The 14365-nt window shown below is 33.0% G+C and overlaps 2 protein-coding genes across 4 annotated transcripts; both read left to right on the top strand.

The window, feature by feature from the left end:
- The first annotated feature begins 10 nt into the window (after nucleotides 1-10).
- Nucleotides 11-6369, top strand: LOC107900881 (signal peptide peptidase-like 4). Of its 3 annotated transcripts, none has more exons than XM_016826632.2 (14): nucleotides 11-333; nucleotides 1437-1595; nucleotides 1747-1858; nucleotides 2435-2551; nucleotides 2680-2831; nucleotides 2939-3121; nucleotides 3756-3790; nucleotides 4046-4202; nucleotides 4380-4433; nucleotides 4642-4734; nucleotides 4855-4997; nucleotides 5369-5439; nucleotides 5554-5637; nucleotides 5767-6369. In XM_016826632.2, exons 1-14 carry the CDS (start codon nucleotides 202-204, stop codon nucleotides 5880-5882), a joined length of 1608 nt encoding a protein of 535 aa, XP_016682121.1. In that variant the 5' UTR covers nucleotides 11-201; the 3' UTR covers nucleotides 5883-6369. The 3 variants fall into 3 exon arrangements, with proteins under 3 accessions (XP_016682121.1, XP_016682120.1, XP_040954232.1); XM_016826631.2 differs by having other exon boundaries at nucleotides 4040-4202; XM_041098298.1 differs by lacking the exon at nucleotides 11-333 and having other exon boundaries at nucleotides 1455-1595; nucleotides 1688-1858; nucleotides 4040-4202.
- Nucleotides 6370-10711: 4342 nt separating this feature from the next.
- On the top strand, nucleotides 10712-14365 carry LOC107899909 (putative recombination initiation defects 3). The gene is made up of 11 exons (XM_016825645.2): nucleotides 10712-10846; nucleotides 11278-11428; nucleotides 11545-11698; nucleotides 11844-11978; nucleotides 12404-12456; nucleotides 12573-12767; nucleotides 12926-12985; nucleotides 13085-13134; nucleotides 13295-13451; nucleotides 13663-13741; nucleotides 14036-14365. Exons 1-11 carry the CDS (start codon nucleotides 10782-10784, stop codon nucleotides 14143-14145), a joined length of 1209 nt encoding a protein of 402 aa, XP_016681134.1. The 5' UTR covers nucleotides 10712-10781; the 3' UTR covers nucleotides 14146-14365.

Genomic DNA, 14365 nt, shown 5'->3' with positions numbered 1-14365 from the left:
ACGACAACTCAACCAAGTGAGGTAAAAAAGAAAGAAAACAAAACAAAAGCGATATTTTTCATCTTCATTTCCTTCATGCTTCCATCTTCTGTACCTTCTGATAGTTCTTTTTTAAAATTCTCTGAACAAAAAGGAGGAAGGAAAAAAACCCCTAAAACCAATTTATTTCTCTCCTTTTTTTTATGGTGATTCTTTCCAGATATGGAAATTAATATTGTGTTTATCGTAATTTTAATAGTAATTTTGAGTGCTGGGTTCGTTTCAGCTGGGGACATAGTTCATCAGGACAACGTTGCTCCAAAGAGACCTGGGTGTGCTAATAACTTTGTTCTGGTATTCCCTTTAAAAGTTCTGAACTTTTTTTTTGGGTCCATGTTTGATTGGTTGCTGAGAAATTGGAGGGATGATGAAAGAATCTAGCTTTTTGTTCTTGTCCTTGATTTTCGGTTTAGATGTTCTCTTATATTGGATAAGTAGTTTGAATGTTTTTATTTACTTCAAATTATGACTTTTTGTCTTTTTGCTCTTCCTGTTTGATTACTAATAACCTTTTTTTTTTTTTAAATTTTGGGCTTATTTTGTGGTTTGGTCGTGATGGAAAAAAGTTAATGTTTTCTCGGGAGTTACTTCAATTTTGGTGTGGATAAAGGGAAACTTAAGTGGTCAATTTTTCTATGAACTAAATTATTGTGATGTAGGCTTTTTCTGTTTTTCCTTTCTCTTAATTTCGTTGTTGAGGTTGGGAGGAAATACATTGACTTCGACTTTTTTTGTTTATATGCATCAAAAGGAAAAAAGCTTTGTTTAAACTAGGCTAAATAATGATTTTGACCCTTTTTTTTTTGTGAAAGAGATAATGACTTTGACTTAACTAGGACTTATGTTAATCCGACTTTGGTGTGAATGTTAAATACAGATATGTTCAAAATTTTAAAGCTTTTCATGTATTTGGAGGATCCTTGAAGGGTCATATCCCCGTACTCATGTCCAAATGTGTCTGACATAGGTGTCGGTCAAGGATACTTCAGGAAAAATTGAAGAGTCCAAGCAACATAGAGTAGGATTTTATTCCTGCTATATTGGCATGATGAAGCACTTTAAAGCATTTCCTATCAGCCGAAGGGAACTTTGATATCTCCTCAAATTTTAAAGTATATCAGAATTATATTTTACTTGGATGATAACATTTTATTGGAATGTCTTCAATCTCCAAAATATTTGCAACTCAAATTCAGCTTGAATTTGTTGAAAATACTCTTGCACCTTCGTTGCTTTCGTCTAAATTATATATGCAATAATTGATTTTCTTACTTCTTTGCTGTCCTTTGAAGTTAGAAATGCTGCTTGTTTACTCATAGCTCTTTTCTCCAGTTTATTGTTTTCAAAATTATGAATGTGGACTTTTTATATTTTATTTGATCGAAGTTCTTTTATAGGTAAAAGTCCCCATCTGGATTGATGGTTTAGAAAACACTGAGTATGTTGGTGTTGGTGCTCGTTTTGGACCTACTATGGAATCGAAGGAAAAACATGCAAATCATACCAGGCTTGCACTTGCAGATCCTCCTGATTGCTGCAGCAAACCTAGGAATCAGGTTTTTGAATTTTTCATCTTTTTACAGTGTTCATCCAATTTGACTCCTTGATATATTCTTTCTAACATTTGCTTATGCTTTCATCTGATCAGTTGCTCTTTCACTTGTTCCTTTACTCTCTCAAAACGTTGAATATCTTGTGTGTCGGCAGCTTACAGGGGAGGTCATTCTAGTGCATCGGGGTAACTGTAGTTTCACTGTGAAGGCAAATGTTGCTGAAGAAGCTGGTGCTTCTGCGATCCTCATAATAAACAACCAAACAGGTATTTTATGCCCTTTCATCACTTATTTGGATTACGCAAGAGTCTGAACATCTTGCTGGAGTCGTGTAGTGAAGATTAGCTCCTTACCCAATCCATATTCATGTGGTATCTGCCTGTTGTAGAGGCATCGCCTTGATGGATAGATCTTCATTTTATAGTAAGTTTTTGTTTGTTATCCAAAGAAAAAGAAGAGCTTCTGTGCAGAACACATGATAAAACTATTGCTTCAAGTTGGAAATTTGGAGAAATTTTGTGGGCATGTATTTTGGTTTATGATATCTTGACTTGTGAAAAATGTTAACTCTACTGCAACTGTGATCGGAAAATTACTCATAAGATCTTTTTTGGGGGTGATATGTTTGTAGATATCATTCATTTTCTGTCCAAATACTCTATGTAGCTGTTTTGATAGCACCCTTTTCAATAATTGAGCCGTAAAGGGATAGAAAATGTTACATTGAAAATATAGAATTTATTATAATCGCTGATTACAAATTTACAATCATGAGCGGTTATGAACAGTCCAAAAGTTATTTTTGCTTTCTGAATACTGAACTAGTTAATCTTTTTCTACAGAACTCTTCAAGATGGTTTGTGAATCAGATGCTGATGTAAATATAAAAATACCTGCTGTCATGCTTCCTCAGGACGCTGGTTCCAATTTGGAAAATTATATAAATAATAACACCAGGGGTATGCCTTTCTTTTTTGCTGCATTAATTTCCTTTCTGTTGTTCTGGAGCAATACTCTCTTCAGCTCCTTTTCCTTGCTTGGTGATATACTAGGATTTAAATTGTTTGCAGTTTTCATCTTTATGTAGTTTCTGCTGCGTTTTACTCCCCAAAGCGTCCGGCGGTTGATATTGCTGAAGTTTTTCTGTGGCTAATGGCTGTTGGTACCATTTTGCTTGCTTCTTATTGGTCTGCATGGACTGCTAAAGAAGTTGCTATTGAGCAAGACAAGCTACTAAAGGTTTCTTTATACCCTTTTAGAAGCAAATCTTTTATGCACTTTTTGCTAGATTCAATATTATTCAATCATTCACCCCAATAATGTGCTGATTGATGTTGTATGCGCAGGATGCATCAGAAGAATTTCTACAAGTGGGAAGTGCAGGTTCAAGTGGTTTTGTTGACATAAATACAATGTCAGCAGTTCTCTTTGTTGTGTTTGCTTCATGTTTCTTGGTCATGCTTTACAAGCTTATGTCGTTCTGGTTTGTTGAGGTCCTGGTGGTTCTCTTTTGCATTGGTGGAGTAGAGGTGTGTGCCTTTCCCCATATATTTGTATGCTTAGTGCAGTGTGGCTTATTTCCTCCATCTTTTTACTGGTAGTTTACAAGTTTTCACTGAGCTACTTCATATGATATCCTATGGTTCCCAATATCTTTTACGGTCAGTTTTAAGATTTTATTAACAATGCTAGTCTTCTTTCCTTTTCTATATAATTCTCTTATTCCTGTGAGACCTGTGCTGCTTTGGAAAATCTTATCAAAAGTTGTATTGCACTGAAAAGTCATGTCGGTCAATCTATGCTAGCTGCTACGAAGTTACCAAAATCTTTTCAATAACTAATCCAAAAGATATGTTACCAACAAGAAAAGTTTCATCTTGGTCAATGTAACCTTTTAAAGATGGTAGTCGTTCATCTATAACTTAGCGTGCGAACCATGACTATCTGCAATTCTCTTTGAACCTCAATTGAAAAGATTTGCTCAATAAATATGCCTGGATGTAAAAATTACTTAATCAGAAGCCACATCTGAATTCCAAGTTGCATTACTGTTACCTTCTCTTGTGCTAAGGCCTGATAGAAAGGGTTGGGGTTAGGGGTTAGGGGTAGGGGAAAACTCTTTTGAGATGAATGTTGATCCATGGCATCCCTTTGTGCTTGCAGGGTCTGCAAATGTGCTTGGTGGCTTTGTTATCAAGGTATGCATATTCCCTCTTGATTGCTTTTTCTGGGTTTACATGTCCATCTTCTTAATTATTCTTCTTTACTGTAATTGAACATCATTAAGACCAAAGTCTCTCTCAGAAATATGTGGAAAAGGGAAGCCAGCAACTAAATCTCTATTCAATGTTTTAAAAGCAACTCTATTCCTAGAATATGCGTATTTTCTTTGAAGTTTTAATAACAACTTACAATTCATATGATACTGACACTAAAGTTTTATATAGTTTCAGTTGGTTTCAACGCTTTGCAGAATCTTTTATTAAAGTGCCCTTCTTTGGAGCTGTTTCCCATCTGACACTGGCTGTTTGTCCCTTCTGCATTGCATTCGCTGTTGTTTGGGCAGTGTATCGACGTATCTCCTTTGCCTGGATAGGTCAAGATATTCTTGTAAGACAACATGTCTAGCATCTTATCTTCACATGTATAATTCCTTCCGCATTGCATTCACTTCTGGTGCATTCCTTCTCATTGAGAATCAATATGTTTGGAAACTTAGTTTGATTTGCACTCTTTATCATGGTGAAGTGTTGATATTTAAACCTTCCCTCTTATTCTCTCAATCAGGGTATTGCGCTTATAATCACGGTCCTTCAGATTGTTCGTGTACCAAATCTCAAGGTGAGTACCTTGATTTGTTTTGCTTTTTCTACTTGTTACTCAGGGTTCTTGCATGTTTTGCTGTTATGTGGGTTGTATCCTCTCCATGTACTTTTCACTCACAGGATAAAATATGCACGTATCTAGTTGTATAGTGTATACATATGAGAATAATTGAAGATGGCTTAAATTTTTTATGCTTTTTAGTGTTGAATTTTTATTGAATCAGGTTGGAACGGTTCTTTTGGGTTGTGCTTTCTTGTATGATATCTTCTGGGTCTTTGCTTCCAAATGGTTGTTTCATGAGAGTGTGATGATAGTGGTAAGTAGTTATAAACATTATCTCTTCAGCATCGAATTCTGATGGTGGTTGATGTTCTTTCTGTGGATCTGCTGGACTATTTAGGGAATGACCATATTTTATTATTATTTTCTATATTAGGTAGCTCGTGGTGATCGGAGTGGAGAGGATGGCATACCAATGCTACTAAAAATTCCGCGGATGTTTGATCCTTGGGGTGGTTACAGTGTTATTGGATTTGGAGACATAATCTTACCCGGACTGCTTGTGGCCTTTTCACTAAGGTTTGAACATTTGAAACATTTTGAGCCATATGTAACTCTCTCATGGCTACCATCTAGGAATTAAATTTCGATCTTTTGTTGATTTTCACGCTTTTGTATGGTTTAAGACCTTATTAACTATAAGACTGAAACATGCTGATCCTATTATTTTTAATGGGCCAAGATTCGTAAGGCTTACGACTGTGCCATTGTTTGAATTCAATGTGCAGCATGGTTTAAAGTTTAAATACGAAAAAATTTGTTTTTGTTTGTTTTTGCAGTATTCAATCTCTTCATTCAAATGTTATAGTAATTAGATTTGTTCCAAATGAAGAATTTGATTCCCGACCTTTTGTCTGTTCATTGACTGCTGGTGCTGATGACTTTTGCAGATATGATTGGCTGGCAAATATGAATCTTCGAGCAGGCTACTTCGTATGGGCAATGACTGCCTATGGTTTAGGTACAAAGAAATAGTAACTAACCTTAAAAGTTTCCATCTATAAGTTTGCCAGTTATTTTGTTTTCCTACCATCTTGCGTATCAGCTTGTTAATTCTTTAAATTTCATTCCGCAGGTCTTTTGGTCACTTATGTGGCCTTGAACCTGATGGACGGGCATGGCCAACCAGCTTTGCTTTACATCGTTCCTTTCACACTTGGTAAGTAGCAATGAGATACAAACAGCGTATTCAATGTAATGTACATCGCATCATGCTCTTAAACCCCCAGATGAAATGTTATCTTCCGCCTAATTTCTCTTACCGTGAATAACTTGTTTGGGATTGCAGGGACCTTTATTACATTGGGAAAAAAGAGAGGTGATCTCAAAACTCTGTGGACACAAGGAGAACCGGAACGGCCTTGCCCGCACTTGCAACTTCAGCCGTTACAACAAAAAGATTAACGGTAATAAACCATGAGAAACAAGTATCTCAAATGTCAGCCAATTTTAGTTTCTAGCAGAGAAGCAGTTGAAAAAAATGCTCTTTTTAACCTTTAGGTTGTAGAGAAGAAGCATGTAATATTTGCTATCTAGTTATTCCAACACCTTTAGAGCTTGACCCTAAGTAATTTTAAACCAGTTCAACTAATCTCTAAGAGGTTTTACCATTGATTCTGTAAATCTATGATCAAATGAGTTTGAAATTAGCCTAAAACCAAAAGCTATGCTTGTTCGGTTGAGTGGTCAGAAGATAATATTAGGAGAGTTTTGCTTCTCATTTTAAGGTTTAACTTACCTCGGATTCTCAATCTGGCTACAGTCTAACGTGACTTTTGAATAGCGAGGGATTTCAGAACAAAATGTAAATTTCAGATGGCTGTTTAGCCATGATGACTCTGGGTTGCAAGGACTGGAAATGCCATGATATATTTAAGGATTTTTGTTTTAATTTTGACTAAATTATTATTAAAAAAATATTTTACAAATAAGTGTTGGATGCAGTGATAAAGTTGGTACTTTCAAAGATGACAGAAGTTTGAATTTTGGAGTAGTCACAAATCTTAAATATAGATTGTGAAACGTATATTGACGTCATAACAAAATCACTCTTATTTTAATAAACTTTGATACTTTATTTTATAATTTTTTAATGTATTATTTTATAACTTTTTGAAAATATTAGATTTTATATTAAATATATATATATTTATAAAGGTATTTCAATAAATGATTATAGGTGGAGTGAATAAGAGATCTTTGTTAGAAGAATTTGTTGGTATTATATTTAAGTCTTAAATAATATTCTTTTAGTTATTTTATTTGAAATAATAAAAATATTTTTATAATAATATTAATTGTATTCTAATAATTTTATAGATAAATTGTTGTAACAACTCAATTAACCATTTTATACCTAATTCAATAAATTGCAATATTTTATGAGACTTTCATATTCAGAGACACTTGCAGTAGCTTTTTTTTTCTTTTCTTGAAACTCTTTTGAAACATCTCTATCATGATCAGGCTAAAAGAAGTCGTTAAAAAAATAATTCAAAATTTCCAATTAAGAATGTTCCATTAAGAGATGATAAAAAAAATTAATATTTCTATATAATGCTTAAATTTTTTATAATTCGTCTCTAGTACTTAGAAAAGAAAATAAATGCGTTTAAGTACGTTCAAATTCATGTCTTCCTGTATTGGTAACAATATTGATGCCAATCGAACTAAGACTCAATCAACATAAAAAAAATTAATATTTGATACATCGAACTAAAACAATACAAAAGATTTTTAATTTATTTAATTTTATTTAGACGAAGTGTCTAATTAACTAATAATAATATATAACAATATTCTAGTTAGGACTAAACAAGAAAATTTAAGAAGTAACATAAATTTAAAAAAAAAACTGATGTTTTATTTTTATTTAATTTATAATTAATTTTTATTTTTATTGTGTGAAAATAAATATTTTATATTTTTGGTATGAAAATATTTTATATTTAAAATAGTAAAAATAACCTAAAAGTTTATATAAAACTATTTTTCAAAAAAGATTAATTATTTTATTTACTTGGAAAATAAATACAAGATTAATTATTTTACTTACTTGAAAAATAATTTTAAAAAAATATTTATGGAAAAAGTTTTGAAACTCTAAATACTATCCAAAATTCATAAAATAAAGTTAATTTTGTCAAAAATAAGTTAAAAAGTCCATAATCATACCAAATTTTGATGCACAATTTGAAAATAAAAATAAAAAACTATCAAATTTGTGACACCTTATATACGACTTGACCGGAGGATCTAAATATAAAATGTCATATTTTCTTACCGAAGTAACCTACTTTTCTGGTTCACTTTATCAAAATGGAAGCGTAGTGATAAAATTATTTTATTAAAAATTTCGGATGCTGCTTATTTTACGTAAAACCCCTACAAAATTTAGATTTCACAATATATCCATATTCAAATCATCTTCAAAATCAATTCTCAGCACTTCGATATTCCGAAACATACCACAAACTAAGCACATCACATTAAAACCTTTTAATTGACTAATAACATTGTAATTATTGCTACTAAAAAAATTAAATCTTTTACGTCACACATACATAACTATAGTCAAATAACTTTACTAAAAACCAAAGTACATGTCAACTTGAAACAAAACAAAATATTAGAACTTTGTTGAGTCTAGGATTTGTTGGTTGGATGTTGACGACTCTGAGTACAAGATCTCAAAATACACCTAGCCTGCATATGAAAACAAGATCATTCATCGAGTAATAATTCCAATGGTATTGTAATAACTCACTCAATATATCATGAAATTTAGATATTGGACTCAATTGATTTGTTTCCTTCTTAGACCGATTCAAGTATGTATATTAAAGTTTATCCAATACATTAATATACAAATGTATCCCAAATAAACAAAATGCGATATTTCAATTAACCAATCTATTTTAATGAACTTATTAACATTTTATGCTAACGATGTATATAACCTTATTCGATTTTGTCTCATTTCGTCATATCGCATTGCATTACCAATTTGAATCAAACCATTCTTTCTATTCAAAATTTATATTTGCTAATACATAACTCAAATCTGAACTAATTCATGGACCTCACTAATACAGTAATTTGGCACCCAGTGCCTTACTAGTATGTCCTAAACTAAACAAATTGTGCTCAGCACTCATCGGTTCATCTGAAGCAATAATCATGCTTAGCACTCTTTGGAACGTCCGATGGTTAATGCGTCCAACGCTCATCAACCTATAGTTGACGTAATCCGTATTGAGACGTTCGACGTAAGCAATTCGCACCTAATGCTCATGGCTCAGTCGGAGGAATACTTGTGAAAGGCCACAGTCGGGATGTTCGAAGAAAAGTGTGCCTAGTGCTCATCGACTTATAGTTGAAACAATCCCTTTTCACTGGATTCTATAACATGCCATTTATTCTCAACTTTGCCCAACAGTTATTACGACAACCAGTAATTTGATTTCGTTCTAAATTCAACATCCATTCTATTGATCTCAACAACATCAATTCTTCAATCAAACACCATTACATACAAAATATGACATGATTCGTCTCATGTTCAAGCCAATTTCACAGTTTCATTAAATTATACTATTTCTAGTTTCATTTAGATTAACCTTTTGTCACAATAATTAATCTCAATATTGTATTTCTAATCAAATACTCATGCATAACTTCCTTTGTTATGCCAATATACCTAATAGTGTAAATAAACGAGGAAAAAAAATAAGTTGAGTTAAAGAAATACAAATCGGAAATTTAGAGCTATTCATCAATGGCTTTAGCTTTTTCCTTTGCTCTTGAGGAATCCAGGTCATCAGCAGCTACGAATTAACATAAATACATAACACCATCAATAATCAACCCAATTCACAATCAATTGTTATCTCAAACAAACCTTAAATTTCATTTAATTTAGTCCTTACAACTGAAACATGCATAACTTTTAATTCTAAGCGCTGATTTATAATCCGACTTCATTTCCTTCTATTTTAGACCCTCTATTATCGGTTTCTAACAAAATCTCATAACAGCTCTACCTGTTATCCATTTAAGTTCTCAAATATAAAATCTAACATCTAACTTAACAATCTAGTCATTTTTCATGTTTACACTCAAAACCTACCAATTAAACATAAAAACCTAGAGAATTTATTAATGAAAACTTTTCAAAACATTATTAGTTTTATAAATTGAAACACAAGCTAGCTAAATTAAGCTCCCACGGCCACAACAATATAAAAATTAGAAGAAAAAGACCTAATTATACTAATCAATTTAGTTCTCAAAGTCTGAAGCCCTAAAACCCAATTTCTTCTCTATTTATTTTCTTTCTTTTGCGCGTGGAAGGCTTCTCCTTCTGCTTAACTCATTTATATCACAGCCCACCCTCACGTTTCTTAACCAAATATATTCGACATGTTTTATTGCCATTTTAGGTTTTTGGGCTATTAGCAATTTTAATCCCTTTAACTATAACGATTTGTTTTATCATTTTGTCTTTGGACTATATTACATATTTAAATTAACCAAATTATTTATCCTTAATTCAATTTATTTATAAATTAACTCTGTAAATATTTTTATTAATTATTTATAGACTCAATTCACTAAAATAAGACCTCAAACTATAATTTTCGACACCGCTATTTCGGGTTGTTACAAAATTGAATCCATCTCAGCCCTAATTCAATAAACGTACTATGGATGTCTATGTACTAAGAATCAGATTGCATTTTATTCCCTCTACTAAAAAAATAAACAAATTAGTTTTTATACGTTAAATTAAATAGCAAATTACTCATTCTGTTAAAAATTAATTCATTTCTACTATTAAAAATTGGTAATTATATGTCAACATGAAATGCACGTTGTCATGTATCACTATTTAATTATTCTGTCAACACGCTAGTTTTTAATGATATAACTGAATGAAATTTTTAATAGAAAAAAATAATTTACTCCATCCATGCTTTTACCCTTAATTCTAGTGCACGAAAAATAATTTTTTATTAAAAACTATCAACAGCATCAGGGAAGAGCAGAAAAGCCTATTTGGGTTTATGAATAAAATTTTGGATCCGGTTGGGGTTAAATTGCTCCAGAATCCGGGCCCAACCAAACAAGATACGGTCCCGTTACTTTTCACCCTTTTCAGTTTCCCGCCATCGTCCACAGCTCCTACCTATTTAAGCAACATCGTTTCATACCTTGGATGCTTTTCACTGGTAACTAGCTCCTCTTTCTCTTTTTATCGATAATTCGAAATCCAACGATCTCACTGTTTTTTTTATGGTATAAATGAAGTTGAAGATCAACAAAGCTTGCGATCTCGGCTCCATCTCCGTTTTTCCTCCTCATACAAGGTTTCTCCTCACCTTTATGATTCTCTTTGTTTCCCGAAAAGATGCATACAAACATAAATTAATTAAACTGTTTACTTCGTGAAGGTTTGATATTATTAGGAAATTATAATTATCTAGCTTAATCGAGCTTTTTTACGGTTTTCTCTTACTATAGGGAAGAGAAGAGGTGATAAATCTCTTGTTCATTTCTGTTAATTTTCTTAGATTTTGGAAGGAGGTCAATCCTCTTTCGAGTCTTCAAACTTCAAAGACACGTTTGACTCCGGTTTCATATTTTTCAAACTTTCGTTTTGGAAAATAAGAATTACTTGTGGAAATTTTATTTTGCAAAGAAAATCATGTTTAGATAATTTCAAGATTAGCATCATCTGAGAACTAAGAGTTGAATTTTTCAATTTGATTTGCATTGTTTGGTTTAATGTATCTGAAAGGAGATCGAGCCTGCCACCGAGTGTGCCTCAATCATCACAGCTTAGATCACAGCCATCACAACAATCATTCTCACAGGGGATTTCATCTCAGCATGCCTTATTTTCTCAGATCTCACAAAGCTCACTCGATGAAATCGTGACAACTGATCAGGTTGAATTATTCTCATCTCCTTTATTCTTTTTGTTTTCCAGCATTCAAGTTTGTATATAAATCATCGTATCTTTTTTCTTATGAGTAAAATTGCTTTCTGTACTTCATCTTTGCAGAGATTTGGTTCCCAAGAACGAGAGAATACTGCCAGCAAGTTTTCTTGCTTGGCTCCAACCAACTTCACAAGAGAAGATAGTCAAGTGCCGATTTCTAGATCTTCCATCAACATAATACGCAAATGGAATCCTGTTTCTGCTCCAGAGCATAGATGTAAGATTACTATTTAGTTATTTATTACGTTTAACATGACCAGTTTTATGATCTTACCTTTGAGTAGCTTAATTAAGCTTTTGAACTACATTTTTGGTATATTACAGCTATAGACGGATGCTGAACCTTTTATTTACTTGAACAGGTCAAACTTCTGAAGAACTTGAACACCGGCTTTCAGTGATTGAAACTTCATTGAACAGATTTGGGATGATCTTGGATTCGGTTCAAAGTGATATAATGCAGGTGAACAAAGGAACAAAAGAACTCTTGCTGGAAAGTGAGTCATTCAGTTCCTTAAGGTTACAAAATCCGGAGAGATGATAACTTGTTGCGCAATGGTTACACCTGTTAATAACTTGTTTGTCTGCATAAGAGTGTTATAGGCCTGTCATTCTAGGGCATGGTTCCATAATTTTAATACATAATGTCCAAGAATTGGACTTAAAATCAACTGGTTTTAGGTGGAGAGCCAACTTTCATATAAGACCACACAAAATGCAATTATACACATGAGGACAACCTTGCTTAGGGTTAGGCAAAAACAACATAATAGTACCATGTGCCCAATCTTAATGCAAGATCATAGACAACCGAATACTTAAAAGATGTGGGATAATACTATTTAACACTTATAATTGCCTTTTTTTTTAAAAACCCCGCTTTTTCATTGTTAAAATGAAGTTTCTTACAATTTTATTTCAGTGGAAGGGATGCGGCAGAGGTCGATAGCTGAAGATACCTCCCTACAGCTAATGGTAACAACTAATAACACATCACTATATCCTCTTTTACTTTGCAAATTGACTAGCGTTGCTGTCCTGAGCATCCGTAAATATATACTTTTATAAGACAACCGAGAAATGGTAAACAGATCAAGGGACAAGAAGATATCAAAGCCAGCCTTGATGGCAGCATGAAAGCGGTATCGGATCAACTAAACAATGATAAATATCGAGATAAGTTACAACAGATCTTCTTGGTGCTTTCTGCTTTACCAGAACAGATGGAAGCTTCTTTAATCAAAGTACGAAATGAGCTTTGCAACACGTTCACCAACGAAATAAAGGTATGCATAGAACATTTAGACTTTAAAATCATACATTCAGCTCCATGGTCTCGAATGGGGTGAAACAGCTCTTCACCGTTCCCTAATTTCAAACTTTTTCTGCCAATCATGTTTCTTAGCTTGTAAACTGTTCCATCTTATTGTGTTGAAACTTTCAGGCAATTGATTGCAAGACTCTCAGCCAAAAAGCTCCAGTTGCTGCTGCCATTCTACCTAAGGTGCTTATCCTTTTCATTCAATAACCCTTATATCTCTTGAGCTGCCATGCAATGACAACAAAGTTTCTCAGTAAAACTTTCTTATTTGTGAACATTCAGTCTACCGGCTGTTCTGTAACTCCACGAACCAAACCATTGGCAGTTAAGAAGTACGTAATATTCACACCATTGACGGCTTCTTCATTATTTTCTTTTTCGACTATTTTGGTGCTCAAATTGATGCAGTCTTATGAAAAAAGCTTTTTGTCCTTTAGAAAATTTAAACTTCTCCATCCTCTTCAAAACTCTAAAATATTCTCTTGCTTGTAGGCAAGCTGTGCCTCCAAAAATTTATGAGCAAAACACTGTAGCTGCAGAGGTAGAAAAAGGAGGTTGGAAATCTGTAAAGATGAAACAATGTGCTACCAATGAAAGGGCATCCTGCAAAGAGAACGACAAGAGAAAAGGAGTTTCATCTGTTGAACAGGTGGTTCTTCTTTGTTTTCATTTTTCTCCTCCACTTTAACCCTTGGCTCCTATTCTTCAAGGCCTTTTTCAGGATATTCTAAGGCAACCGATTTGCTTGAATAACGGGTTACATGGACTTAACATTCCTTTAACCATTTGATAGTTTGCCATAGCTTATTTGCTACATTGAGTTGTTTATGCTTTGATTGAAATTGCAATCCATGTTTCAGGAAACATTCAGAATCTTAATTGAATCAGATGAAGAGATTGATGCAGGGTTTTCCTGCCTGCTTAATGACAAGCAAACAGGTACTTAACTAAATAAGAGAGATTACATGATTCAGTTTCTGTTTATTAGTTATCATTTTTATAAAGTTCATACATGAACTGCATTGCTAATTTGTTTTAGCTATGTTGTTCCAAGCTCTTCTTTTTTCTCGATACAAATTCTGAAATTTCAGAGAAAAAAGTATATCTAATTTTTCCCTTTATTTATTTATTGTTCTCACTTCAACTGATGCAAACTGGATAATATGGGTCTCTGCTGCGAAGGTTCTAATCTCTCTTTATCATCATCTTTCTGAACTTGTATTGTTTTCTAAGATGACGCAATGAACATTTTGATAGAGGAAGCAAAGGAAGAGACTGAACGAATTTTGAGGAAGGCTAGGCGGCGAAAGAGAAAGCCCCTTAATCCCATAATTATTAACTAAGGCATATAATAATAAGCATAAAAAGTAGGGTCGAAACTCTTTACTTTTTGTAAGGTGAAAAAAATGTGTTCATATACTCAACAGTAGATTCTGATTGATGCTTCGGCTAAATCATGTTCCAGTAAGGATACTTTGTAACCAAAATCAATTATATTTTGGATAGTGTATAATTCAATGCAATATTAATGAATTAAACCATACATCATGAAAAAATTTTAAA

This window comes from Gossypium hirsutum, chromosome D08 (assembly GCF_007990345.1).
Source record: "Gossypium hirsutum isolate 1008001.06 chromosome D08, Gossypium_hirsutum_v2.1, whole genome shotgun sequence".
In the NCBI taxonomy this organism is placed as follows: Eukaryota; Viridiplantae; Streptophyta; class Magnoliopsida; order Malvales; family Malvaceae; genus Gossypium; species Gossypium hirsutum.
The sequence above is the reverse complement of the archived record's forward strand: the minus strand, read 5'-3'. Positions and strand labels throughout refer to the sequence as shown.

Excerpts from the sequence above, each read along its gene's own strand:
- LOC107900881 (XM_016826631.2), top strand. The coding sequence starts at position 202 with ATGGAAATTAATATTGTGTTTATCGTAATTTTAATAGTAATTTTGAGT. Across the intron at positions 334-1,436 it reads GTGCTAATAACTTTGTTCTG|GTAAAAGTCCCCATCTGGAT; the intron begins GTATTCCCTTTA and ends GTTCTTTTATAG. Across the intron at positions 3,791-4,039 it reads TTGGTGGCTTTGTTATCAAG|TTTCAGTTGGTTTCAACGCT; the intron begins GTATGCATATTC and ends AGTTTTATATAG.
- LOC107899909 (XM_016825645.2), top strand. The coding sequence starts at position 10,782 with ATGAAGTTGAAGATCAACAAAGCTTGCGATCTCGGCTCCATCTCCGTT. Across the intron at positions 11,699-11,843 it reads TTCTGCTCCAGAGCATAGAT|GTCAAACTTCTGAAGAACTT; the intron begins GTAAGATTACTA and ends TTACTTGAACAG. Across the intron at positions 12,986-13,084 it reads CTGCTGCCATTCTACCTAAG|TCTACCGGCTGTTCTGTAAC; the intron begins GTGCTTATCCTT and ends GTGAACATTCAG.